The sequence below is a fragment of the Enoplosus armatus genome, chromosome 8, assembly GCF_043641665.1.
Source record: "Enoplosus armatus isolate fEnoArm2 chromosome 8, fEnoArm2.hap1, whole genome shotgun sequence".
NCBI lineage: Eukaryota > Metazoa > Chordata > Actinopteri > Centrarchiformes > Enoplosidae > Enoplosus > Enoplosus armatus.
In genome coordinates, this window is record NC_092187.1 from 11,218,155 (window position 1) to 11,245,509 (window position 27,355).

Sequence of the window (27,355 nt, forward strand, 5' to 3'; positions counted from 1 at the left end):
GAGCCTTTCTGCTGGAGAATGACTGAATAAGCTCTGCTTTCACAGGTCAGGGACGTACATGCTGAAGAATCAGCACTCGTGTTTTTCCTGCTGTAAGCGCTTTTGCCAATGAAAGCAGATTGGATGGCAACAGTGCCTTTTTGCTGGAGGGTCGATCCTGCGTGTTCTGCTGATAAGCTAGTCCCCCCCCCCCCTCCAGCCCCTCCCAATAAACCCCACAACATGAAGCCTACCAAAGAACTCAATTACACAGGGAGCTCCGGCTCTCCGTTCTCCATCTATTAGGCTGGGGAAAAAAAAGAAAAGATTTTGCCTACATTCAGTCGCGCTAAATTGCCTGTGGTGTGTTGAAAGAACATCAATACATGCTGGTTGAGCTTTTATCAGCTGACAGCGATTTCACTGCCTAAACAAGTTATATCATTTACCAAACACGAAAGCTGTTCTGTCACACTACTGACAGCTGCTGCCAACTGGACCAGGCCCCTGTAGTTTGTGATTATAAATACTTTGGTTCAAACACTAATTAAACCAGCTACAGTCATCCCCAAGGTTCTGGCTGCTGAGCTAAGGACATGGCAATGAATTCAATTTGACGTTTGTACAGATTGTACCAGGGCAAACATCTGCTGTGAGGTTGTGTTGAGAACACTGTTCTCCTGTTGGCCATCCTGTAAATGACAGGGCCTGAGGGGGGCGGGGGGGTGCTCTTTTTTCTCAGAGAGAACAAGATGCTGCAAGAACTGCTCTGCACGTCACCTCCTGGTTGATCGGAGTGCCGACACAAACAAGGCAGCGTTTTATAAGTCAGACGTACAACTCAGGTCACCCACATTCCCTGATATTTATAACATGCTTTACAGTCACAGTGACTTTAGTGCCCGGTGCTGTTCCATCACCTGCCACAGTCAAACGCTAACAATAAACACAATTCATAAAAGGCTGCTAAATCAAGACACAAGTATTACTGGTTTATGGTCACGTTTTTCAAGTTATTGCAGCTACTTGCCCAGCTGTTTGCCATCTGAGGACACTTTGGTTTGACTCGTGACGTTAACACGAACCAAACACACACTGTGGCTTCACCTGTGTTAGCTTTTCTAACACACTGCCACTGCACCTTTCTGTCTTTTCCACCTACATGCAGGAAAGCAGGAACCAGCAGCATAAAAATGTCTCTATGAATCAGTTTTATTCTTTTTTGCCTCGTCCTGCAAGTTCACACAGCTCGTAGCTGATGTTTTGCTGTGTGAAGTACCAACTGGCTGTATTGCTGAAACAGTTTTACGGTATTATATTACTATACAAATTAACTTGTTTTTAACATTTTTAATATCTTAATTATTCAAGTGATTTTTACAAAGTATCACTAAAATACAATTAGCCAACTGTGTCAGTGCTGATGATAATTCTGTGCCAATATACTGTATGAACTTTAATATTTAAACGTGTAGCTAAGGCGAGCAGTCACCAGAGAATAAACAACAGGATGCAGGAATGGAGCCTCAAGGGAGAACTGAACTGATAAACACACACACACTCCAAGCTTTTGTTCCAAGCTAGTAAATTGTTTTACAGAGCTTCATTGAGTTTATTAGATTATGCTTGCTCTGTGTTCTATTGTGAAACATTTTTACAATCTATAAATACATAATACACTGATATGCGAGTTTAAAGTAAATAAATTACTTGTATTTTCATGCAATTTATGATGTCTCTCATAGGGCACAAAGCTGTAATGAATGCAGTTTCAGGCATGAGTTGATGTTGCAGTAACGTTTTTTTTCTCTCAGTGATACATATTTTACACTGTGCCTTCACCACAGTGAAAAGAAACTGGCGACTGAGCACTGAAAACAGCCTTGGCCCTAATATAGTAGTCCAGTTGTGTTTGTTGTTTAAGTTTCTTCTTTTTTGCACATTAATATCTTAAACAACATTTAATTTGCAAGCTAACTGCTGTACCTTTAATTGCCAATGAAGTGGCTTGTGCTCGGCCATGTATGGAAATAAGCTTTAAGTGTTCTAATTCGATCTCATTTTCAACTGTACATTTATCTGTTTGGCTGTACAGCAAACAGAGGTGATACAAATCTGTTCAGCAAACACTGTCTGTTGATATCCCCTACAACCACATTTTTTATGAAATCCCCTCCAGTGAAAATATCAGACGCAGAGTTATCTGTGATCTGCCATTTCAGCATATTTAGTTGTTTAAACACTGGAAGCTCGTGTTCCATGACGTCCCTCTCTGGAGTGAAGGAAATGGTGGCAGCAAAGCCAGTTGCAGACGGTCAGACGACACACCCACTTCCCCCTCTGGGCCTTTATGTGACTTTATATAAAGCATTCCTGAGTGCTAGTCAGGCCTGGTGTGTTTACACAGCGCTGGGTGCTTACCCTTGGCACTGGCTGCTTGAGCCGCGCTGGCGCTTCAGGGGCAGCGCGGCTAATAGGGGCTAGCGGGAGGAACAGTTAGGGCCAGACGCACTGTACCGGACCTTTGGATATCAGCCCAAGGGCTTTATGCTCTGCACTTCGGCTCACCAACTGTGGTGCGGCCAGGACTTAGGGCAGGAACATCCTCCTTTCTGCAACATGTTTATTTTTCGACGGCTTGCCATACAAGTGGAATTACAGAAATACGTGCCTGTGACCGGAGATAGTGGGGAAAATCAGACCTAAAATATGTTGAGATATTGTTGTGCTCATGTTCCAGAGATAGGATTTGGGAATGAGCAGGTGGAAAATAAATGGAGCTTTCCTCAGGGTGTTGACTGGCACTCGCTCAGATCAGTCTTACAGCACAAAAGCAAGTTCAATCATAAGCAAAGACTTTTTTTCTCTCTCCCGTGTGCGACAACCCAGGTTTTTCAGTGGCTATATTGAGCTAACGCCCCACCTTACCCCTTCTCCTCCAGTTGCTGCTACCCTCCCCTTGCTCACCCAGTCATTTTCTCCTCTTTTCATATGTTTAAAGGGCAGTTTATTTTCCATTTGCAGGGGGAAAAATTAATCTGTCTCTGCTCTGTGGTGGTGGCAGGCCTAGATCCTGGAGGAGGTCTATTACCTCTCCTGCCAAGTAGACTCCCCCTCCAGGTTGAATTACATTAATACCTCCTTTATAGCCAATCAACTGGACTAGTCGTATATTTCAAAACCAGTAAAAATAATTGAAGAAAGCTCTGTGAGGAAACTGTATTCATACACTTTAATCTCTTATTCAAGAGGTTCAAATTGGTTTTGAGGAATAAAAAATGTAGCACAAAGGAGGTGACTCTAAAGAGTGCTTGAGTAAAATATTACATGGGGTGTTTGAGAAGCATGGCTGACATATCCTTAGCTCACAGCAGACAAGGAAATGAAGTGGCGAGAAGTATGACAAACACCTTTGATTTTCCTTTGATGTCTGTGTCAGCACTGCATCGGCACACTTCCAGCAGGAGCAGCCTCACAGAAACAGCAAGGTCTGCACTGCTTTATGAATCAAAATGCATATCTAAGAATAATTTAACAGCCAAGTCAAAGGTGTGGAGGACTTTGAAGCAACATGTACAACATGTTCCCTTTGTTGCCAATTATTATAGTTGAGTTTTGCTTGTGCAGATATACGAGACAATGATTATGGTAAAATGCTGGAAGTCAGCTTAAAGAGGAACAACCCAAAGTCTGTGTGGTTGCTATGGTTTGTTTTCAACATAATCATCTAATAAGGTTAACTGTTGTTAATCATTGTGGGGCCTGGATGTGACCCATCTGTACCATGTAACAAGTCACACAGTTGTTCAGTGATGATTAACACATTGACGCATACGCACACACTCGCACACAGAGGAGGGAAACTGACAGGAGGAACTTCCTTCTGCTCATGTACATAAACAACACAATTACAAGAGTTCCTTAAAGCGTAACCGATATTAGATCACTTTGTCTCCTTCTATCTAAATTTTTGTAAGTGACTGACAAACCCTTAAATTATCAAGAAGAAAGAAGTATAATGCAAGAAATTACAATTTAATCCTCAAAATAGTTAAAAGGCCCAATAATCTGCATACCAAATGTAAACAGAAGAATGAGCCCACCGCCAAACTCCAGTTACTTCTCTAAAACTGAAGACTCACACTTGACAGCAACAAAATCTTATTTATTATTAGTTATTATTATTCGCTGATGCTGTTAAAAGTTTGTTGACACCAGTGATGTTAGCAAGCAAAGGAGCCTGTGTTTTCAGCTGTGATCAGTTGAGAAAGAAAGCTGATTTTACATCTTAAACTCAAAATCTGTATTTATGAACGTGAATATATCTCTAATTGATATGATAAAAAATAATTAATTGGGCCTTTAAAATGAAGCTAAATTAGCCACTTTCAAACACCAAATAAAATTTTATTCCCTTTAAAAGAACAACTATCAGAGATTTCATGTTTATGTAAAAGGCTCCCATCGTAACCTCCTTTTTAATCCTTGTGGAAGCCATTATGCTGCACTTTGGAAGTTAACTACTCTGAAAGTCTGTGAAAATATAAAAAAACAAAAAGAATCTCAAGTGCTGCTATAACACTTTAGCACAAACATGAGATAAAGCAGGCTGCTCTTCAGACCTGAGATGCGCTACAAACACAGTGGCTCACATCACATCTGCACAACTTGTTTACAATTTGCTAACAGAGGGTGCTAATTAATGTTCGGCATGACACTTTTAATGTTTCAGTGGCTGCCTGTAAAGTACATTTAGCCATTTCTGTTCTCAGGTATAACAAGTTGGATTTTTTCCCCCAGACAGCCTGAAGGGAGATCTGACAATACTGCATCACAGCTGTTGGCAGGCTGCACTTCTTATCAATAAGGCCTCTGGTTAAAAACCAGCCCTCTTCAAAATATAAAACTAAAAATGTTTTACTGCTCAAGCTTTCCATGAATTACAAGAAAACCACAAGTACCTCATGTTATATGTTTCAGTACTATAAAACAAATGCCACACACACAGAAAAAGTTCAGCAGTTCAGAGAGAAAACAAATAATCTTACCGTTTCTTTGTTGGGCAGCAGCTCTTTCCGGATCCTGAAGAAGTTTTTGCCGAACTGTCTCAACCCTTTAATGAAGCGCTTCTGCAATTTTTCACATAGGAAGAGAGAGAGAGAGCGAGAGAGAGAAAAAAGACCAGTTAGTATCTGTGAAGTCAGCTAAACTGTGACCGCACAAAGTTACTGGCTAGCACCACGACCAAAAACATTGTTTTCATTTCGCTAGTCTGTGGTTGCAGAGGTTTGATGTGTATCTCGAAAACCTCTGTAGCCGTTTAAACTCTGGAGAAAACACAGCCATGTCAGGGCAAAACGAGAGAGGAAATGACAAGTAAGGCAGGGAGAGACGCTGAGATTAAGCGCGTCTCTTAATGTGCAGAGAAAATACAATCTAATAAAATATAATCTAATATGTTGTTAATCACACAAGTGAAAAGTTTAAAGTCAAAACCTGAACTTGAGAGTTGAAAAGCGTGAAAATGCCTTACTGTGCATGGTGGACAGTTTCTATTTTAGTCTGTACATTTGAGCATTTTTAAAAGCACAGAAAACATGTTCAAATGTCAAACCAACAAATATACCCTTACTCGAGTGAAAGGAGATGAACGGCATGATGACAGAAAATGCTACTTCACAACATCGCATTTAATCTGACATGAAAACTGACTGTGGACACACCGCCTCACCTCACCAATGAGCACAAAAACAACATCAGAAATGAATAAATACCAAAAAACTGAACAACCTAAATATATTTCTTCTCCTTTAAGAGCCAGAGACCGCGAGCCATAAAAAGCGGAGGCTGAAAACATTCATAACCAGCGAAGCAGACAACCAACAGATTTACTTTCTTGTTCCAGAGGCGAGCCCCGTTCCTCAGTGATCTCAGCCAACCGTTTCCACCAAGTTACTCCAGCAAAAAAAGCAGGGAAAAGTCCTCTGGGAGCACGGCACAAATCTCTACGTCCAGCCACAGGTAAAGCAAAAATTAGGGGGCAAATCCACAATGTCTCCGACGGTACATTGCTTTTTCTTTTCCTTTTTTTTTTTACAAGCAAGAAATAGCTTGTCACTCTCTGCTCTTCCACTACAAAGGGGAAGGCTTTACATGTGATCTTTCTGCAAGAGAGCCTCTGGTTCGCAGCAGGCTGGAAAACCCGGAGTGGAGTCCTGTGCTTCGTGTTAGTCATTTCAGCCTGTTCTCGATTCTCTAACACCACACCAGCGCGGGCTTCACGCCTCTACCCCCACACAGGAAAAAGCCAGGCTACTGTTTGTTATTAAAACTACACCAAAACTGTCAGTTGCATTGAAATAGAAACTACGGCTGTCCTTTAAATGCATAGAGAGCTTGGGGTGAGCACGCACACAGAGGCACAAACTCAACTAGCTGCCAGCCTGAGAGGGGAGGCAGGCTGATACAATTTGTGTGGAGAAAGGTCTTGGACATGGTGGAAGGAGACAAGTGAGAGGGAAAACCAGACATGGAGTCTCTCCAGAGTGTCGGGAGTTCATTTTCCATGCCATGTACAGTACATTATGTAACCACAGATTGTTTACATACCCAGATTTTGTGGATAACAAAGGCCAAGTTTACAGAAGTTAAGACAGCCAGCTGCAAAACACTACTGTCTTTTAGGAGAGAAGAATTACAGGCGAGAAAGACAGACCTATCTCAACAAAAGGGTTGACTGACTGTATTTATCTTCATTACGCAAACAAACTCAATAGTCTCAAGTTTTGGAGTTTAAGTGTGTGAGGAACACAAAAGTAAAGCATTATGTTTGACCAGACTAAATAATCAACATGAGAGGCCTGATCAAAAGCTAGATGTGAAAGAGCTGACAGCTGACTAAAAAAACGCTGTCCTATCAGTGACATGAGACAGCAGTTAATTTGCATTAATCAGACTGAAGGTGTAGCGGTTGATTAGCCAGTAGATGGAGCCGTCTCCAACAGAAGCGCTCCCCAACATCCGACACCCATCTCCAACCACTCAAGGGGTTAAGAGCAGATTACCACTTGGACTGTCAGTCAAACTTCCACAGAGCTACATATAACCAGGGGAACGCCGCTGCATTGCAGGGCTTGTTTGACAGGCCGTGACAAAACTAGGTAAATATTAGCCTCAAAAATGTGGGGAAAAATATGATGATGCACAAATATTTGAATAATCCTGAGACAGAGTAAGTCCTGAGGATGAGTTAGGATAAATATCAATGATGTGTTAAATGTCTCTTCAGCAGCAGTGAGGTGAGAGAGTATAGTAGGTGAGTAAGTACTCTGGGAAGAGGTAAGTCTTCAAGTGAGAGGGATTCTGCTGAGCAAATGTGAGTTTGGTTACTCATTCCACCACCGAGGGACCATGTGGGAGTTTGGGTTGCGATTTCCTGCCTCGCAGTGACGGTAAAACTAGTCAGCAATCAGACCTGCCCATGCAGTTTGTGCGTTTGTCCTAATTATGTCACCTTAATTATGTTCCCCAACTATACTATTCACACAGACTGTCCGTCCGTCTCCATAGAGGAGCTGTATGTGCCCCCCCCTTTCCATTTTCTTTCTCTCGCTGGCTCCCTCCTCCCCCTCTACACGTCGGCTCCAGTTTAAGGCTCCATTTCAGCTGCCTGGGCTCACTGCTCTCCAGCCTAGCTAATAAATCATCCGCCAATCTGCTCCCTGAATCGCTCTGCCCCTGCTCCGATTGCTCCAGCCCTCCGTTACTAGGCAACACAGTGGCGGAGGAGGGGCCGAGAGAGCTAGAGCAAGCGAGCGAGAGGAGGAGGTGAGGGGAGGAGGAGGAGGGGGGCGGCTGGGTGGAAGCGCTACCAAATGGCCATCCGCTGTGCAGAAACAACAGGCTTCTCTCTCTGAGTGTGTTCCAGAGAGCTGGCGCTTTTCACCCGCCCCAAGTTTCCCCTCGGAGACTAACAGAGCACTATTGTGAGGCTGGAGAGGAGACATATAAAAGGAGGAGAAGGAGAAAAAAAATGATTCAATAGGCCATTGTTGTGTGTGCGTACTTCCTGCTTGAGAGTCGATTGTTGGGAGTTGTAAAACTGGTTAAGATAATGCAGACATACATACAAAAGACGGTATCACGATGACAAACAAGAGCGCAGGCTCACACACGCAACATAACTCCTGCTAAATGTCATTCCACGAAAAACACTGACGCAAGACCGTCCAACAGCAAACAAAGCCACTTTCACTCAATATGGAGTCATTATACTTGACTTGTTGTTAAAAGCTGACCTTTCAGAGCCGGCTGTGTATAAACCCAGAGGGCCGAGGACAGTCAGTCAGCAAGCCAAAACCAAAGGGTAAAAACACTGCTGTCTGTTATGAAATATCAGCTAGTAATGAGATTTGCCACGGCGTGCACAGAGGAAATCACAACATGCTTGAAGAAGAGACGGACAGCACCACACTGACAGACACTAGACTACCCACATCCTCTTTGCACTGACACCATACAAAAGGATAAAAGTCTATGTTTAGATATGCCTATTTTAAAAAGCCTAATTTTACTTTCTTAAGTAATTAAAACCCTTACTTTGACACACCAAAAGCCTTGCTTTTATTCACCCAATAATAAACATGGATATATTCTGCCAACTTTCAGCAGGGAAAGTAACATCCTCTGCTTCCTTTGGCTTGTTCTGACACAAAAGGTGACAGGAAATTCCAGCACACACCCATCCTGCCTGCTATTTAGTTACCAAACATCCCTAAAAAGCATTGCTGGCACTGTCCCATAATGGTGATAAAATGCACTGTTGACACTAAATCTCGGTGGAGCAAATGGAGCTCCCTCTGCAGACGAGGACCGCTGAAGATCCAACTTTCAAACAATCCACAGCCTGCAGCACAGGATGCAGGGCGGCATGTTGTGTTCCATCCGCCTGAGGTGTTTTTGGTTGGGCAGTGCGTCTCAGGCCTGTAGGCTTGTGTTCAACCACTGGGGGGCCGCTACCATCTCCTCCCCTCCCTCCCCTACCCTCCCCTCCCTCCTCAGTGCTGTCGGCAGCTTGCTCCAGTCATCCATCAGCTGAAGACAGCCGGAGATAAGCCACGGCATAGCGCAGCTGGCTGAGGAATAGACCTGCCGCCCCACAGCAGTCATAGATCAGCCTCTCTGTCTCTGACATGGCGACACACAGCACGACTGCTGCTGCGTCTGATTGTTTATATGGCACCTCCTGTTGGCCGATGCATTACTAGCACCACTCACTTACAATCAGGACTGACGGCAGCGTCAGGTGAGAAGACGATTTCACTATATCAAGTTTGTGAATCAATTTGATGATGTAATACTGACCTTTCTTTGGATTTTATTGAGACACAGTGCATCTAAATAGGTATCTTTTAGAATAAAGTCAATTCACTTGATATTCTTTAGATCAATGGAGGAAAATGATAGTGTATAATTGCTATAGATGCGACAGAATAGTCCCGCAGCTGAGGCTGAGTTATAAAATAAAATATAATATTTGCGTGAGGAGGGTGATACTAGACATAATGTATCTGTTGTATACATGTATACGTTATATCTAAATGTATTAGTGGTCATAGCTTTACATTTTTATGTCTTATTTATCCTTTTATCATAGTTTATCAATTTACTGAACTCAATATATTTGTCACTATTATCAGAATTATTATTTGTAAGATTATTTTTGGTAGGGGGAGGAAGTCTAGGCGGGTCATAATCCTGTTTGTCAATACTTTCAATAAATATAAACGGAGAGGCTTATAATGACATCTGTAGATAAAAATATAGCACATTTCACGACTATAGAATAAATCATAAATAACAGATTGAAGTTTTCATAAGTCTAAAAAGACATGATACTTAATTACGGCAGCAACAGCCATGCCTGTTCTGTATAGCCTTCAGGTTTTCCGATGCCGTCTGTCCAACTGACAAATGATCACATCATGAGTATCAACTCATAAAACAGGATTTACTACCTTAAGGATTCTACAATCTTTGAGGCACAACTTTATTTCATAAGGCGGAACGCGTGCGCGCATTTTAATCAAACACATGTATCCGTACTTGCCCAGAAAGTGTCACAGCCCAAGACTCAAAAAACTGTTCATTTGGTAACAATCTGTAACAGGATTCTTCTGATCTGAAACACAGAAGTTGTTCCCACTGTTGATAATCACATCCTGTCTGCTAATTGTGGTTTCATGCTTTACAACAAGTGGTTTTACTTTGGAGAACTCTTCAGTGTGTTATTCGCAATTTCGCAATACAGCATCAGTGGACAAACGTTTAATGGGAACAAAAAGAAACAACCTGTATGCTTCCCACTTGAAGTGCTTTTTGTTCCTGGTTTAAAAGAGTTTATTTTTGCCGTTGAGACTATCGCATAATCAAAAGGATGGTAAGAGAGTTCTGTGTGGGCAGACAGCATTGATTTGGCTTCTGATAAAACACACATAAAGAAGTGGTGTAGCGGGATTGCCTCGCTCAGATAGACAGCAGAGGACTATCCCGCGTCTGGCAATTGTTTCGCCCACCCATAATAACAGATTACATTTTCCCTTTTCTTGGTGGTTAAATCGCAAACTCCTCTTCCCTAAACAGCCGCAGCAGCAGCTACAAGGAGGTTAGATGGCGCAGTAGATGTTTCTGGTGAAATATTTATAGTTTTATATGTAATTTATTCTACGTTTGAGATTTGTTGTAATTTATAGTTAGCACCTTACTGATGCATGAAACCGTTTGAGTGGTGCTCACATCAAAGTGATGGATTTTCAAATTCTGGAAGTCGTACTAATAATCTCACAGTGAAAGTCGGCTCAGGGGTTGACTGTAACAAATCTCACTGAAGCGAAATAAAAATGAAACAAACACTTCCTCTCCAGCAGTAATGAAACATACACATTATCATGGCAGGGGTCTCATCTTTCTGTGGGGGGGGATTATAAATATTTTTCTAGAGTTAGAGAGCTGAGACGAGGTCCAGGATTATGTGCTATGTGGCAGCAGCTGCAGGCAGAGAGAAGCGAGGTGGGGTGGAGGGGCAGAGAAGTCAAAAGGGTGAGGGGAGGGTGACAAGTGACCCCGCAGACAGGCTGATTCTGTCATTCCGGCGGCCCCCGCTGTCACTTTTATTCACGTCACTAAAAGAATGCAGGGGTGGAGTGAAAAAAAAGAGCAGGCAGGGATAATGAAGCCAGTCCTGGAGGGGATGAGATGGGAGAGGAGGAAGAGGAGAGGCTGAGCAAGGGGTGATAAATAAATGAGGAGCAGCAGGGCTGATTTCTGTGAGTGCGTCAAGGTTGGAGCTACATTTACACCTGTCCCTCAAGGCTGCAGGGCTGAAAAGGCACAACTGGTGATCGCATTGCTGGGAGGTGTGTGTCCTTGGCCAGAGTCAAGATGCTGATTCTCCAGGCTGTGGACACTGTGGGGGCAGGTGGAGCACAAACCGTTGACCGGCTCCACCCGCAGACACAAAACACACCCGAGGAACTGAGCATGGCTAACACTGTGTACTGGACTCCCTGACAGCTCCCCCACTTCAGTTACATAACGCTGTCTGAACATGATGAAACTTCTCTGTGAAAGTATGCATGAAGTTGCCTTGACCCTGGTTACAGAATGAATTAAATGGGCTTCAGGGCTGGCCAATGATTCAATGTTATCGCCTCTCAGTGGAATTGTATTGTAATAATATGATCGTAGCATGTTAACTTTTACAAAATGCTTAACTTTTTGTTTGTTACGAGATGTATCTGATGTCATGTGACAGTGAAACACAGGTCTTTCCATTTAATATCAGTTTGGTGATATATATGTAATTTTGCATATGTATATTTTAGCCAATATGTCCACCGATATTAGCTTATTGCAGATATTTTGTATCGGTATTTATGTTGGCCGAATAAGAAATTTAAGTACAGAAATGCAGAACTACGCTTGAGGTAATTTAGAAAACAGTGTTTCCATTACATAGTTTGACAAGTTTATTTTTATGTATGCATCTTGGTCACAAATCTATTAAAAAAAACAAATATAAGGGATATATGGAAATATAAGAAATTGCTATCGACCGATAGAAATTTATCGTATTTTTTAATCTTCCACACATTGATATCTCAAAAATCCAGTATTTGTTAGTAGCTATATTGTGGTATCATATGATGATTTCAGCCAAAAAGTGCAAGAAAAGACAGATAATGCTTCCTTTTTTTTATCTTGGGTCACTAAGTATAAATAATGCTTAAAGACTCTGAGAATATATTTGGATCTATTATTGCAGATAAACAACACCGTAATGTAAACATTTTCTCTCATTTGAAAAAGCTAAAAGTGATCACCGAAGTGATCTCTTTGTAGTTTAAATCTGGTTATTTACAGCTTCTCCTGTCGAGCCCCTACTGTGCTTCTTTACAAGTGGTCTGTGGTAGACCTGCTGTGGTAGAGAGTGGCAATAATAATAAAGCCTCCCATCAACGGGCCTGTCCCCGGCTCTGATCATCCTCGCAAAGCAGTTTAGCTTGGCGCCAGCAAGCATGCAGAAATAAAGGCAAACTCATAACTGGTCCACAAAAGGATGGCTGACTTAATTTGTTGTGATTCGCTGCGGTCCTGCCGTGGGCTCTGGCTTTATTCAAATGTGCCCATCATGTTCAATTACAAGACAAATCAACCCGTTCACTTCCAGTGGATCTGAGCTGCTGGATTCAAAGCACAACACAAAAAGACTGCCAAGCTTCAGCATTACCAAACAATATCAAAGTGGAAAAAACGATGATTCATCCAGGAGGAGGAAGAACTAACACAGAAGGATTTCAGTGGTGGAGCCTTGTGTGTTTCTAAGATCTACAGTCAGATCAGTCAGTAGTGTTATCTTTAAAAAGGAGTATACAAACATGATGTAGCGCAGTGTGTCATAAAGCATCAAGGCCAAAGCCGCAGCTCTCAGTCGTTTTTGACATGGTGTTACCCACCACTTTCATTCCCCTCCCACCCGTTCATGATGTGGTGTTTGATCGGGGAGAAGGGCTGCCATTTTCTGATTCCAGCCCTTCAACAGCTGTGGTGAAATTCACATCTAAATTCAAATGGAGGCTAACATTACCAACCCTCTGTCTTTTCCCTTTAAAGATTTATTCTGTGGGTGATAAACAGGATGCAGCTGCTCTTGAGCCTTGGAGGAGCTGGAAACTGACTAGCGTTTTTTTTTGTTTTTTTTTACTGATGTCTTGTAAGGCCAGGCCAAGATCCTTGTTTTAACTCTCTCTCAACAGCTCCCTCTAAAGACACAACCCAAGCTCTGATAGACAGCAGGTAACCACGAGAGAAATACCAAGAAACATCAAGAAAACTATAGAATAACTGTAATAACAAGATATCAAGACTTGTATCCTTTAAATAATCCTTTTTTCCAGCATATCATCTTGTGTCACCGCATTTCCACATTAAAAGGCACGGTTCTCTTACCACTTCATCCTCAGACCAGCACTTCTCTATCAGTTTGGGTACAGGCTTCTTCACCAGACGCTGGAGAGCTTTTCCTGCATCGTAGCTGCTCTCATGAAGCTGAGAAAAATCACACAAAAAAACCCTTAGAATTCTGAATATAAAACAATGCATGGATACATCAAGAGGCAGCATTCACTAAGATGCCAGCTTTCTTTACAGCGACAAAAGACGGACATTTTGAGCTGTATTGACACACTTTGTGGAGCTGATTTGTATTACAAACAGGAGTTTACATCCAGGAGTGGCTGAACCTTTAACTAGAGATCTTAGGAGCGTCAGAGGAAATGCCGTGCAAAGATCCAAGAACCAGGCTGGAAATAAACAACGCAGTGACAAAGGCAATCGCTGTGCAGCTTTAAGCCCCTGTGTCACATTCAATTGGGTGAAACAGGCAGCGCTGGAGCTATTCCTCTGAGAATAAACAAGCATTGCTCATTGGAATTGCAAATAGAGAGGAAGGTCGAGAGACAATGACCTGCCCGCTATGTTAATTTTCCAGTTTATAGAGTCGGAATATAAATGCCCTGTTTATGATGATTCTAATCTCTTTCTTGTGCTTGATTCCTCGGTATTCATTGTCAATGTGACGGACAAATCTCTCATTACGCCTAATGTATTGTAAGCCTCAGACGCTGGGTTTACTACAGGGGGCTACTCTACTGGCTCAGGGGCCTTATCATTGCCCATCACTGTAGAGCTGCATCACAGCTAAAATAGCAGAGGCATCCCTGCAATTCAAACCTAACATTTTATTGTGAAACTCCGATGGATTGGTGTTTTTTCTATTATGTATACTTGATTTCTAGTGTTAGACTTGTTGCATGGCTACTTACAGTGTTAAGTGCGTTTAATGTAGTGTCATCTCGAGAGGCTGCTAGACACCCGTCTTCTGTTGAGCCTCCGTCACACATCCCTGCAAAAGCGGCCATGCTCCTGTGGACACAACACATATGAAATCAACATTAAAAAACAGCCAGAGACGCCTGTTCAAATTACTTAACTTTCTTTGGACTGTCATGTCCATGTCAAATCACAGGCCGAGTAGAGATGACGACAGATGACTTAACAGTAATTACAAATAGCATCTTTCATGTACACAGATAGAACACAATGCAATGCAATATGGCTGCTCGCATAACTTCATAAAATTAAACCGACTGTAACAAGATGGCACAATATTCAGACAAGAGAACCAACTAATAAACAGACTAACCAACAGTCAGCCCTTTATAAACATAGTCTTGCTAGCTTGGTAATGAATGGAGTAAAGCTGCAACTATTAATTGATCATTGGACGGAAAATTAATTGGCAACTATTTTGACAATCCATTAAATCGTTTGAGTCATTCTTTATGTAAAAATGCTGCATTACAGTACATTGAATAATTAAGGGTTTTGACATTTGATGACACCACCTTGGGATCTAGGATACTATGATGGCCATTCCTCCCAGTCAGTTAACAGATGTTTTAAAGATCAAAAGACCAAAGACCAAAAAGATCAAAATTGAGAAAATAACTGGCAGATGAAACAATGAAAATAATTGTTAGATGCAGCCCTTGAATGGAGTGTGGAACTGAGAACAGCAAACCAAATTACAGCAACAGAACAAGGAGTATTTAAGGTAGGAGCGGATGTAGCCACTGCTGAAGCACCTCGGTAGTCGCTCTACGTCTCCTCTCCTGTCCCACACTGTAGTAAATATTATTTTGTATGATACAAGAGGTATATATTAATAACCATCTTTACTACACTACGGTCAAATCAATGTTTCGTTGACATGAAAAAAAGCACATTCGATTTTCCCTGTATGCACGCTTGTTTCAGCAAGAAGAAAATACTTAACATTTCTACTGAGCAGAGCTTTGAAATTATAAAGCACAGTATATAACACAATATAGGCCTATGGGATACCAGTAAGCATGAAAAGAAATATGATGGATAAATATAGACGTTGATGGAATTTCTACAACCCTGCCTGTCACAGTGACAGAGGTGATTAATTACACTGTGGCCCTTAACTACAACATAACACACAGCCCTGTTAACACATATCACTTTCACTGCAACAACATCTGAGGGAGCACTGGTGAAGGATTTTATCCCATGATACAACACTTAACATTAATAAGTAGCATTAAAATACCACTCTTGTGGTTTGACTGATCTTGAGTACAGAAGCAGATTAATGGCAGAGTGAGGAAGCCACTGCTGTCCAGTAGATGTTTTTACTTTCACTGATGGTGAGTCTCTGATATCTTGATATATTTAAGTGCTGAATTTATGCAACTACACTCAGATATCAATACTGAGGGAAAAGGACAGTTTGGGGTTACATAGTTTTGAAACAACCATCTTTAACCTCATTGGTGATCGTTTTCCCTTGAATTTGTAGGTTAGACCTTGCAGCCCTGGCCAGGTCTGAGTTCCTGCATTTCTCTGGGCTCACCTTGCGGCTCTGAGGTACATGAGAAGATCACAGTCATTAACCCCTGGCATCCAGACCAGCTCCTCATTCTCGGTCACGGCCTGGCCACCAGGAGAGGGGAAAGGCTGCAGCTCGGGGAGCTTGGCCTAATTAGGTGCAGGGAGAAGGAGAGGGACAAATGGTGTCACACTACAAATAGCATGCAGGCTTGAAGAAAATATCAGCTTTCAGCCTCCTGTCATCAACTCTTCACTTGGTGGTCACAATGATTCAACATCTTTCATCAACACAGAACTCTAGCACTCAGATGACTTTCTGTCCTTGCAGCAGGTCAGATGAACAAGACTGTCTCAAGACGTTCAGTGTTTTGTTTTTTAAAAGATGGAGCACATCCTCCCTAAATTTGGTGGCAACATAAAAGAACATACTGACATATTTAAACTCAAGCAAGTTTGTATACACAGTTAGAGCACAGTTTCTCAACAGCTGAGGCTGGCAGATGCAAATATTACTAAGTGATCATGCAAACTTCTATGTAAATGTTTTACGTTTAGATAGGACGTTTTAGATGCACTGTATTTTAAATAGTTATCTGTCTTGTGAGAACAGCATTGCAGCTACTACATATGGATTTGTTCATCTTAACTGACAAGCGATACCATGAATCAGATTAAATGGCATCAATGAGGTAAGAGAGGAGTTGTAATGAAATAATGAAACACATCCAAGACAATTCTCGCGTAATAAAAACCAAACAAAAAACTTTCACCAACACTAGAGGAATTTCTCAAGTTCACTGCTGGGTGATGTGTGTTGTACAATGACTTACTTGGTGACTGGGTCCCACTCGGATTTCCCCTTGTGTGCTGTTTAGTCGCCTGAGAAGAGACAAAGAGAGCGGATTGAAACAAATTATTTACTTGGCAACATTTCAAAGCCAGCTGAAAGAAATCTTACGGCATTGTGCCTGTTGAATCAGCTAAACAACTGCACAAGCTACAAAGTCACAACTAGGTCTATCATAACGGACTGAAGCTTCTGAAGAAAGAAAATGTCAGAAAACTAACAACTCATGACCCGGACAAGATCAAATACAGTGCGAGGGGACAAGGGCTACTACTTTCTATTGTGGAGATCTTTGCAGAAAGGTCACATGTGAGAAAAGTACATTGTGTTTTATTCTAAAAAGCAAGGGAAGATTTTAGGAGAGTACTCCTGGTCGACTGCTCCGGCACAGCAAGCTGAGCAGAGCACATTTGCAGGCCTGATATTGTGGATGCAGCAATAAAACAGAATCCCCTAAAAAGGAGGAGAAGGAGGAGGGGTGGAGGTGGGGGAGCTGGCTCTGGGTATGCAGGGCGAGAGCCTCTGAAACGGCTGCTGGTACAAATGTTGGTAGCCATAGCAACTGCAATTTAATAATAGTGTTCCGAATCTCCAGCTGCAGTGGATTAAAGAAAATGACAAGATGTTCCTTTTGAAAAGCCTTTCCCTCTGTTGCCTAGGTAACAGCGCCGATTTTCATACAGCCGAGTGCGGGGCGGCCCAGAATCTGTCAGCGTGATTTGCACCCAAAGAAGCTCGCACTCCATCATGGAGACCTGGCGGAAACCTGAGAGGCCACAGCCCTCTGGTCTCTTTAGAGTCCTCCAACCACAAAACCCTACGACGGGTACATATTTGACCCAGCTCCTCTCTCCCCTTCCTCACAGACCTCCTCCTCCCAAACAGGAGAGGGTAATCCATACTGTTATGAACTATGGCTGAGAGAAGTACTGGCACAGACGATGTCAGCGCAGGCCAAAAAACTGAATTTCAGCTGCAGTAAATGACCCCAGGCCTGCCAGGACGGTCTGCTCCTCGACAGAACATGTCGAAATACTTCATTTCATTTGGTCGCAAACATTTGCAGCAGATAAGACAAACTAAATGTAAAGCAATGAGAGTTTGGCAGACTACAAGAGCCCAAAGCGATGAATAGTGCTGATAAACATAAAATATGTTAGTTTCCTGCGTCATTAGCACTTAATAACCCTTGAACTGTCACTTAAGCGATGTTTCTGGTGCCATTATTTGACAGAAAGTTTTGAAATAGTTAACTCATAACTAACTATTTCTTTGGATTTACTGGAGATGGACGAAGCTTGACACAAAGAAATACATTATCCTACATTTTACTGACAAACATAATGTCTCATAGCATATGCTTACATACAGATATACGTATTATATACAAAACTGAACAGTTACAGCACATGAATGTAGTCTACTAAGAAAATGTTGAATATACTGAGTGTGTGTGGATCTGGTCTGCGTTCCTGCTGAGAGAAAGTTCCACAAACGTGTTCCTGACAACATGCAGTCGGCCAGATCCGTCTGTACATTTGGCAGTCGGCTGTTAAAGATGACAAATGAGGACCTGTGCACCAGAATAGGAACAGCGTCTGAAGACAGCCGTGTTTTACTTTGGCAAATCCTGGGAGCAGACATTCACATGGAATGCTGCACAGGTCCCGAGAGAGGAGGCAGAATACAGACGAATCACAGCAGGAAGCTATCAGGAGTTTCCATAAAGACTATAGTTATACCTGAACAGACACAGCGTACTGAACAGGCAAAGCACTAACAGTTAGGGCTGTTAGAAATACTAATTTATCCAACAAAAATACCCACGTCCTTAGTTCAAATAAACAAATAAAATGGAAATATGAATGAAAGTTACTCTTTTAATTTTCTGACTCTTGAAGCACATGAACTTCTGTCATGAATATGTCAAAGTTATTAGTTATAATACTGACTTTTCTCTAATAAGTCTGTTGCCTAGCACAATAAACAGTGTCAAACATGACCAGTTGTTACACGCTACAAGTTCTGATCTAACTCAGCATTAGCACCCAATCTTGTCAAATAATTACCGTCTTACTTATTAAACCCAAACAACAACGTGACAGTCAACTGTAGTCAACTTTGTGTGTGGTGTGTGTGTGTGCGCAATCAAGGACAACCCCGCCCCCTCCATCAATTTCAGCCAATCGCAGCGCGAGTCTGTGGCACACTGACATAATTGCAGCACGGCAAAAACAAACCCAACTTCATGGTCTTTAAGTACCATGACAAGCAGCGTATGCGCATCACAGCTGGTGACAGAGCCGGCCGAGCTTTGTGTGCAGCCCACAGCGTCGCTCCGTACGCCATGTCATCCCGATTGTAAACAGGAGCTGCAAAATGGAGCCACGGTAGCTTCTCTTCGGGTCTTCTAAGCGTCATATAAGCACGCTGGGTGCACAGTTATCAGTCTAATCCTCGCGGATGCATCGCACACACTGTGCATTCATCGAGACGTTGATTGTAACACATTAACAAAGGTGTGATACGACGGTATGTCCATTATGGCAGCGCCGACGCGTAACGGCATGTGATCTGCAGAGACAGCATTCAATCCTCCTGCTACTGACACAACGTGCACACTCCGACACAAACACAGCCGGCTAAACATAATGACAGTGATGCCGACAGCTTGCAAACATCACACACTTTTGTCAGACAGCTGGAGCGCGACTCACGAAAATACAAGACGAGCCAACGCTCGCGCAGCAAGCAACAACGGCACGAGAAAACACGAGAATATGATCGCAAACCTACCTCCGGGGACTGAACAAATCGTCCATTTCTGACATCGAGCCCTAAAGGTTGGGTGCTGACACTGTGTATGTAATGCTCGTTGGTATTAACTCCCCTCTCCCACCTATTTCTAGGTGCTCAAAATGGAGAACCACGCATTCGCTCCGGAGAGGTATTCACTGAGCTTGTGCTGTGACCTCAGCCTGCACGTACAGCGTCGCAAGCTCGGCTCGCTCCTCTATAGACACTACTGAGCATGTGCTGCGACCTCACACAAACACACACACGCACAGACACACACGGAGGCAGACAGACGCGCATGCAGGATACGGAATTCATCTCTCCTCGTATGTCTGCGCCATAATAAACAAGAGTGAAATTGCAAGGCTGCAGACACCCCGCTCAGAATACCAAACGAGCGGAGCAGAGGAGGGAGGGAGGGAGACTGGGACTGAACAGGGCCCTGAAGGAGGGGGTTCCCAACTGGCAACCCCTCGGTGCCAATAACAAGGACAGCTGTCACAAACACGTGAGACACCACCAGCGGATAACAACAATGGAGGTTCACCAATTTTGATTGAGCGCCGAAATGAATTCAACAGCTCATCCACCAACATGTCCCTACAGAAAAGTGGAAGGACAGCTATATAAAACATAAATGATACAAAGGTAAATAAATGAGAAGTTGAAATGTTTAAATATTGAAATAAGGCTGGAAAAAAATGTATGCCTTGATATTTCTATTTTCTTCTATTCTATCACAACAAACTACAACACACTAAAATGTTATCATCCGTACTTCTACATTTAAACAATTTAAACATCTGCTGGCATGTTCAACTCCTATCTGTCATGAGGTCTGCTCAGGTCTTCATGGCACTTGTTACAAAGGCTATTTAACCATTTCACAACACAAAGGCAACTTATTTAAAGCCCTCTACTTTACATTAAAAGTCGAAGAGAAGTCGTTGTCATCTGAAGCAGCTCAAAAGAATCATTCAGTCATCAGTCATTTCATTATTCACACCTGTGCTTTTCCTACTGCAACACGACAAAATGTCTCCTGTGAGAAAATACTTTTCATCCTGATCAAAGTGACTTAAAATACCAGCGGTGAGCTTCATGTAGATTTCCCGCTCTAATCTTAATTTTAATGTGAAAGATGAGTATTTAAAAGTCAACACGTAATTTGACAAATATCAACAAATGCTCAAGCACTCATAAAGCCATGGGGGTTTCCCCCGGCTCATTCTCTATAAGTACATCACATCAGGACCATTTCTTTGTGCACTGACAGCATTAATGAGCATAAAGAATCATTAGATATAACACTGTGTGACCTACACAAAAAAGCAGAATGTGTAATGAAATCCCTTGTTCATCTCCTGTCCTGCAAAATGAATTTTAATAGTATTCATGCTACTGCTTGGCGATGGTGAAAAAAGCAAATATCGCAATATTTTAGATTCAATACCTTGATGTCTACAACTTGATGGAAATTTAAATTTGGCTATTGGTGCCATTAACCAATTTAATCCTACTAGGGATGCATTATGTGGTAATTATTGTGATATTATTTGATAAAAACCATCTTGTTTCATATAATTTTAACTGCATTATAATCAGTATACTGCCCAGCTATAACAAATGGCTATAATTTTTATTGCACTTAAATTGAAGCCATAAAATTCACAGCTGAAACAATTTGTCGATGAATCAATAGAAAATTAAAATTGGTCTTTGGTTATTCTAATTTGATAATCGATTCATGGTTTGAGTAATTATTCAAGTAACAATGTAATAATGCTAAACATTACATAGTTTAAGCCGCTCAATTGTGAGGACTGCTTTTCTTTGTCTTATGTGACAGTTAAGTGAATGTGAAAGTTCTGTGACAGTGTTGGTCGTGAAATATAGCAATTTTGAATCAAGAAAAGAATCGTTAGTTGCAGCCGTATTTTATCAGTATCAGTTTTAATCAGAGAGTTGACCCAGTATTTCTGGCCTGTGTGAGGATTAAGAATGGAACTGTATCAGTGGTTCATTGACTGGACAGAAAGCTCCTCACCTGGTCTCTGGGTTATATCCGAGGATATAGAAAAAGGAGTCGATACGGGCTTTGAACTCCCTGGCAGCAAAAATGTCGGAGAAATGGGAAATGTTGCATTTCCCCCTGTGAGAGAGAAGACAGGCTTTATTAGACAAAAACAACTACATGACAAAGTGATACCCTAGCAGGAGCAGACATAGCCCTAATTAGAAGCTCTTGGGGTGTTCATCTATTGGAGGTGACAAATACAGCAGCAGGTATCTCGTGCCTGTCAGTGCCTGCTGACTTTGCGGTGAGGCATCAGGCTCTGGCTACTGAACCTGTAAAAACCAGCTGAACACGTCAGCCCTGCCTTGTCGGCTGCAGCTGAGGTGTGGGAGACAGACGGCGCAGAGATCTGGACAGGAATTCAACCTGTGCGTCTACCCTTCCGTCACGATTACCCCTCGATGAGCAGAGAGGGCCGAGGCTCTGACCACATCTTGATACCATTTCCTGTTTCCAGCACCCTGGTGTCTGGCTCTATCATAATAACAGATATCGCAGGCATATGGAGCTGCGCTGCATCGCAGAGAAACAGTATCTTCCCCTCTCCCCCCCAGAAAAGATTAAAGGGCGCTAAGGAGGGCTGTCTTCGGAGAGCTGCGGCATTACAGCATCCCACTGGAATTCCCTCCCGTTTATCTAAAGCCTGGAGAATAAGTCAAATCAAAGGGTGCTCTGTGTAGGAGAAGTTGCTGCTAATTTGCCCTGAAATCAGTGGTTTCTGGGAGACACGGCTTTGGCTGCCCGCCGCTGCACTGCTCACAGATGGTTTTGGTTAAAGAGAAGGGGGAAGTGGGAGGGGTGGTCAGACAGGAATGGATGAAGAGACAGAGGCAGGAACACAGAATGAACACAGAATATCAGATTTCAGGCAAAGAAAGTGATTTAGCCTGTATTTCCTTTCTCCTGACATTAAGCATAATGCCATCAGTTTTACTCCAGAGGTTCATGCTCTGACAGGTGTGTGTGGGAGAGTTGATACACAGCCATTTCAATCAGTCTTTTAATGTAAGATGGCAAAGCAAAGCACCTGCTCACAGCAGTAAAGCATGGTATATTATTTTAACTTGTGAATGTTATACAAATGGATTTCTCCTTAAGACGGTTCATGGAGAGCTGATAGAAACACAGCAGTGTTACCATGTAGCAACTGTTCACAAAAATACAGATACTTCAGGATAAATATGGCACATTGTAGTTTAGAGTCATTCTTTTGTCTTCTGAATCTGGATCACAGCAATACTTGTGTTTCCATTAAAACACAGATGGTGTCATATTATTTGCTTGATGGATGAATAGTTGGTATTATACCCTTATCTTACAATGTTCAAAGATAATCCAATTATCCACATGGATTACTTTAACTGATGTCCAACCTGACAGCACACAAGGTGCCACAAAAAGTGCCTTAATTTTCCATTTACAACTTCAGTAAAATAAAGAAATTTCATTACCAGTGAACTTGTATTCAGTTTAAAAATTGACAACAACTCAACAGGCAAATGCAACAAAACACCACAGACACAAGCAGAGTGATGTAACCGCTCAGTACTGTAACTGTGCTATAAATGCAAGCAATGCAATTGGAGCTGCCGCAATGTTACTGGACCTTTAGGGGTGGACAGCTGAAACAATTTAGACTGTTCAAAGTGCAGCTTCTATCTTCTACAACAGCTAAGATTATAACGCTCCCTGTCTTTGTGTGCATGTTTATATTTGTTTACCTGAGAGCAGCAGCATGATAAGTGTCCACATAGTCAGAGATGAAGAGTTCTCGACTTCTGACCACTGGGTCTGTGATAACCAGCTCCCGGCCAGAGTCTGCAGGAAGAAAAACACATTTCTAATTAATACACATCTACATTACACATAATGCTAAAGACAAAGTCATTCATCTATGACAAAGAGGGAACAGAAATAAAGTAGCTTGGGAGTTTGAACTCGCTAATAAAATCATGAGCACAGTTCTGCGTACACCCAAAGTAACAAGTACCTCTGCAGAGGTCAATATTATGCCACATAATTCAATAAAGTCAATAAGGTGCCGTCCCCCGAGGAGAGGACATAATGTTCAGTTCTCAAGTGAAATGACCCTTGTGGGGGTTAAGACGCATCAGCAGCGCCAAGACGGGCCGGCACTCGTCGTTGACAAATGACCCGAGTTGTGGCGTGCTGTGGCCACTGCGCTGCGGCCTTGTGACATCAATTCTAATAATCCCGAGTCCCTGCTGCAAGGACAGACTGCAGATAGTGGAGCACTGCGCCGCACTGAAGCCGTTTCTGGAGGGAACAGCACACCAAGTGTCTGGTTGATAACCTCAACGACTTCTCTAAACTAAAGCCTTCCCTTTGACACAAGTGATACTTGGATTATTGTAGGAAGGGAAAATAGCATAACACAACATTAGTTATAACAGTGACTGCATATGGATTTATTCTCTGGTTACAGGCTGTTTTCACACAGTATATATATAGAGAGAGTTGATTGTACTCTGTGAGGCAAACTGAGAAAAGCTCAGCCATAAGGGGAAGGTTGGCAAACAAAAACTGCTAACTGCTAACAGGATGCATCAACAGGTGAGTGTGTGCGTTGCGAGACTGAGCACACACTGCTGCTTTTTCCTAAAAACGGAGTTGGAAAAGAAACATCTTTGATAGAAATACAGCCAAGAGTCTATAACTTTAAAAACAAAACTAAGTACATTGACAAATTGTTCACAGCGACAACACTTGAGTGCTTCCTGCCACGTCAGCCAACATCAAACACTTTCAAGGCAACATTTCTGGGACAATATTTTATGTAAGACTCAAAGAAGGATTGAGAAAATATTAATGATGAATATAAGTAGTCGATCAGTTTAGATATCTACATGTACAACTATGTGACACCTTTATTAATTAAAAATAAAGAGATTTCTTAATTGAACATGAATACAAAAACAATACAGTATGGTGATATGTGGCTCAGGGTATGCTATTTTGTAAAATCCAAACACTTATTTATCAACAAATTATTCCAACTCTAACAAGTCAACGTTAAATGCAATTTTCCTCCTTGACATTTCCTTTTTGTCATCAGGATGTGACATTCAGTTGCTAAAAAAAACACAGTGATGGTGCTTCTGTTCCTGTGGATGTGTATGTGTTAGAGTGTGATGAGTCCACTGGCACTGATGGTGTTGAGAGTGTGTGTGCTCAAGGGCCACATGACACTGCGGGTTATTAACATTTGACAGTGCTGCTGTCTGGCCTGAAGGAGTGTTACCCAGGGAACAGCACGGAGCCACGGGATTGGCTCGGCTGCCTGGGACACTGTCTTCTGGTTTCTGTTTGAAAAGCAATTCACAGCTAGCTCTTATTTTGGGGCTGAGGCAGGTGTGTGTGTGCTTGTGAAGGAGAGACATTGAGCGTTGTGTTACACAGCAGGCAAGTGTATTTACTTTCTGTATGTGTGTGTACTGTATATATGCGTTTCACCAAACACAAGGCAGTCTCACCGTTCTCATTGTTGCGATCCTGCACCAGGTGCTGGTAGACAGAGTCGGGCACCTCTGACTGGCGGTAGTACCATTTCACATTCATCAGCAGATGGTCCCGTTTACTCTGCAACACAGAGAGACACAAAGTGAGTGAGTGAGCAAGGAAACGAGAAAAAATATCCCACACAAAGATAAACACACATCATTTTGTTTGATCGCGACGTCACAAACTGGCCCTCTTGGCAAACAGTGATGCTGTGCAGACGCTCTGTTTATGACTCACACAGGCTGATGCCAAAAAGCACGCAGAGAGACCAAGTCAATTAAAAAGGGATTGCAGAGCATTTAGAGCCTTAATAAAGTAAACAGTGGGATGGCCATTGCTGGAGTAGGTGTGGAGAGGGAGGAACCACGAGGAGGGTGGATGAGTGTTCAATCTTTGCCTTCTGGTTTCTCTTCACTTAATGACAATACTCAAATGATTGTCATATACTATTAGGGCTTTTAAAGTTTACTCATGAAAAGGTACTGTATCTTTTTACCAAGCTTTATAACTTTATACACTTTAAGTGCTGCCACCCACTGGCCTTCTGATAAAGTGCAAGTCAGGAAAGGCTTGTAATCCCTTAGATGGACAGCAAGTGGCAGCACTGAGGTGAGAAGAGAGCTCTTCCAGGGCTAGTCAATAAAAAAAAAAAACAGAGGGAAAGAAAAAACGGGGGGGGGGGGCGCTGTGATGAAGAAAATGGTAGAAACTGAGGCCAGCACTGAGGTGAGGGATGAAAAGGGCAAAATACTGTTTTCATTTCATGTTATAAAATATTTATTGTGCCTTCACATAAGCCCAACTGACCGTCACAGTGGTTTGAAAGAACATTAGAGAGACTGTCGGACTGCGACACAATCCTATTGGCCCGAGCCATCTTTATTAGGGACTCTGCTACACTGCACTGCACTGCACTAACCGACTGAGACACCTGCACCACCATTGACACCACCCGTGGAGTAAAAGGACAAATGAGCATATGGAAAGAATGGAAGAAGTGGGGGAAAAAAAGTCTATGGAAATCGAAGACAGACAGTTTAACTTCCGCTCGCTCTTTCCAGGCTCTTAACTGTATCTGTGTGTGTGTGTGTGCAGGAATATGAGGTCAGAGTAAAGATATTTAAAGCCTTTAGAGTACATTGTTCTGTTATGTCACTGGGGAGGAGGCTGAGCACAGGCAGCCAAGCAAATCATCACCTCCCTAAACCCTCAAGCCCACCTCTGGTTTTCCCATTCCCTCCATTCCTTCCTTCCTCCTCTTCCTCCCTCCCTCTCCGTCTTTCTCACTCCAACCCTCCACTCCACCACCTCTCCATTTTCTTTCCCTCGTTCTTCCCTTTCTCCAACCTTGAGCAGGGGAGGAGGAACGAGTGAGTAAGTGAGCCTGGACGTGTTAAACAGCAGCTGGCACGCAGTCAGTCAGCTGCATTTACTGCTCTGGATGATTGTGCGAGTATGCACGCAACATCACACAACCACACACACTTTGCTTGTGATTCAACAGAGAGCCACACTGATGGACTGAGACACAGACGACCCCCCCCCCCCCCCCCCCCCCCCAAAGCATGTAGCCATACCGTGTGTGAAGAAATGTGTGCAATGACGTCATGCCCCTCCCCCTCCCCCTCCCTCTCGGCAGTTAGCCCACCCATCCCAACCTCTTGTCTATCCAGTGTACAGACACTGTTGCCTTCTAGACTAACAGGCTGCCTGCCACAGCAGAACAAGTAGTTATCCAGTGCTTATACATAATTAATACTTTAAGGAGACTGTAAATGCTGCCTGTATGCTACCTGAACATTTCATTTTCTGCCTTTAAAACCACAAAATCAAAGGAATTTCAGAGAGCTGCAACATAGAGGCTGGTGCAAACAGAAAAGCACAAGCAGGCGGAAAGACACACACACACACACAGGAGCCTGAATTATTTCGAACCAACCGAACGAACCAAAGCAGAGAGTGAATGTTACTTCAGCTATCATCAGTATCCTCGTCACTACAGAGTAGCTGCGCTCTCCCGAGCAGATTGCTGTTTAGAAGCTCACAGCGGCGTTAAGCCCTCTCAGGCAAAAGAGGGAGGGAGTCGGAGAGAAAGACTGAGAGTGCAACATATGTAGCGCGTAGTGGGAGTGAAGCATGGCTTTCAATTATCACAACTC

At 42.7% G+C, this 27,355-nt stretch overlaps 1 protein-coding gene across 1 annotated transcript in view; it reads right to left on the reverse strand.

Annotated features, from left to right (window-relative positions):
- rerea (arginine-glutamic acid dipeptide (RE) repeats a) overlaps positions 1-27,355 on the reverse strand; it is an 88,901-nt gene that overhangs the window by 13,717 nt on the left and 47,829 nt on the right. The window contains exons 4-11 of the mRNA XM_070910242.1: positions 25,169-25,274; positions 23,396-23,492; positions 21,645-21,749; positions 16,785-16,833; positions 15,977-16,101; positions 14,361-14,460; positions 13,486-13,584; positions 5,028-5,108 (exon numbers count right to left, since the gene is read on the reverse strand). Of these exons, the coding sequence (XP_070766343.1) occupies positions 5,028-5,108; positions 13,486-13,584; positions 14,361-14,460; positions 15,977-16,101; positions 16,785-16,833; positions 21,645-21,749; positions 23,396-23,492; positions 25,169-25,274 (762 nt within the window). The remainder of the gene's footprint in view (positions 1-5,027; positions 5,109-13,485; positions 13,585-14,360; positions 14,461-15,976; positions 16,102-16,784; positions 16,834-21,644; positions 21,750-23,395; positions 23,493-25,168; positions 25,275-27,355) is intronic.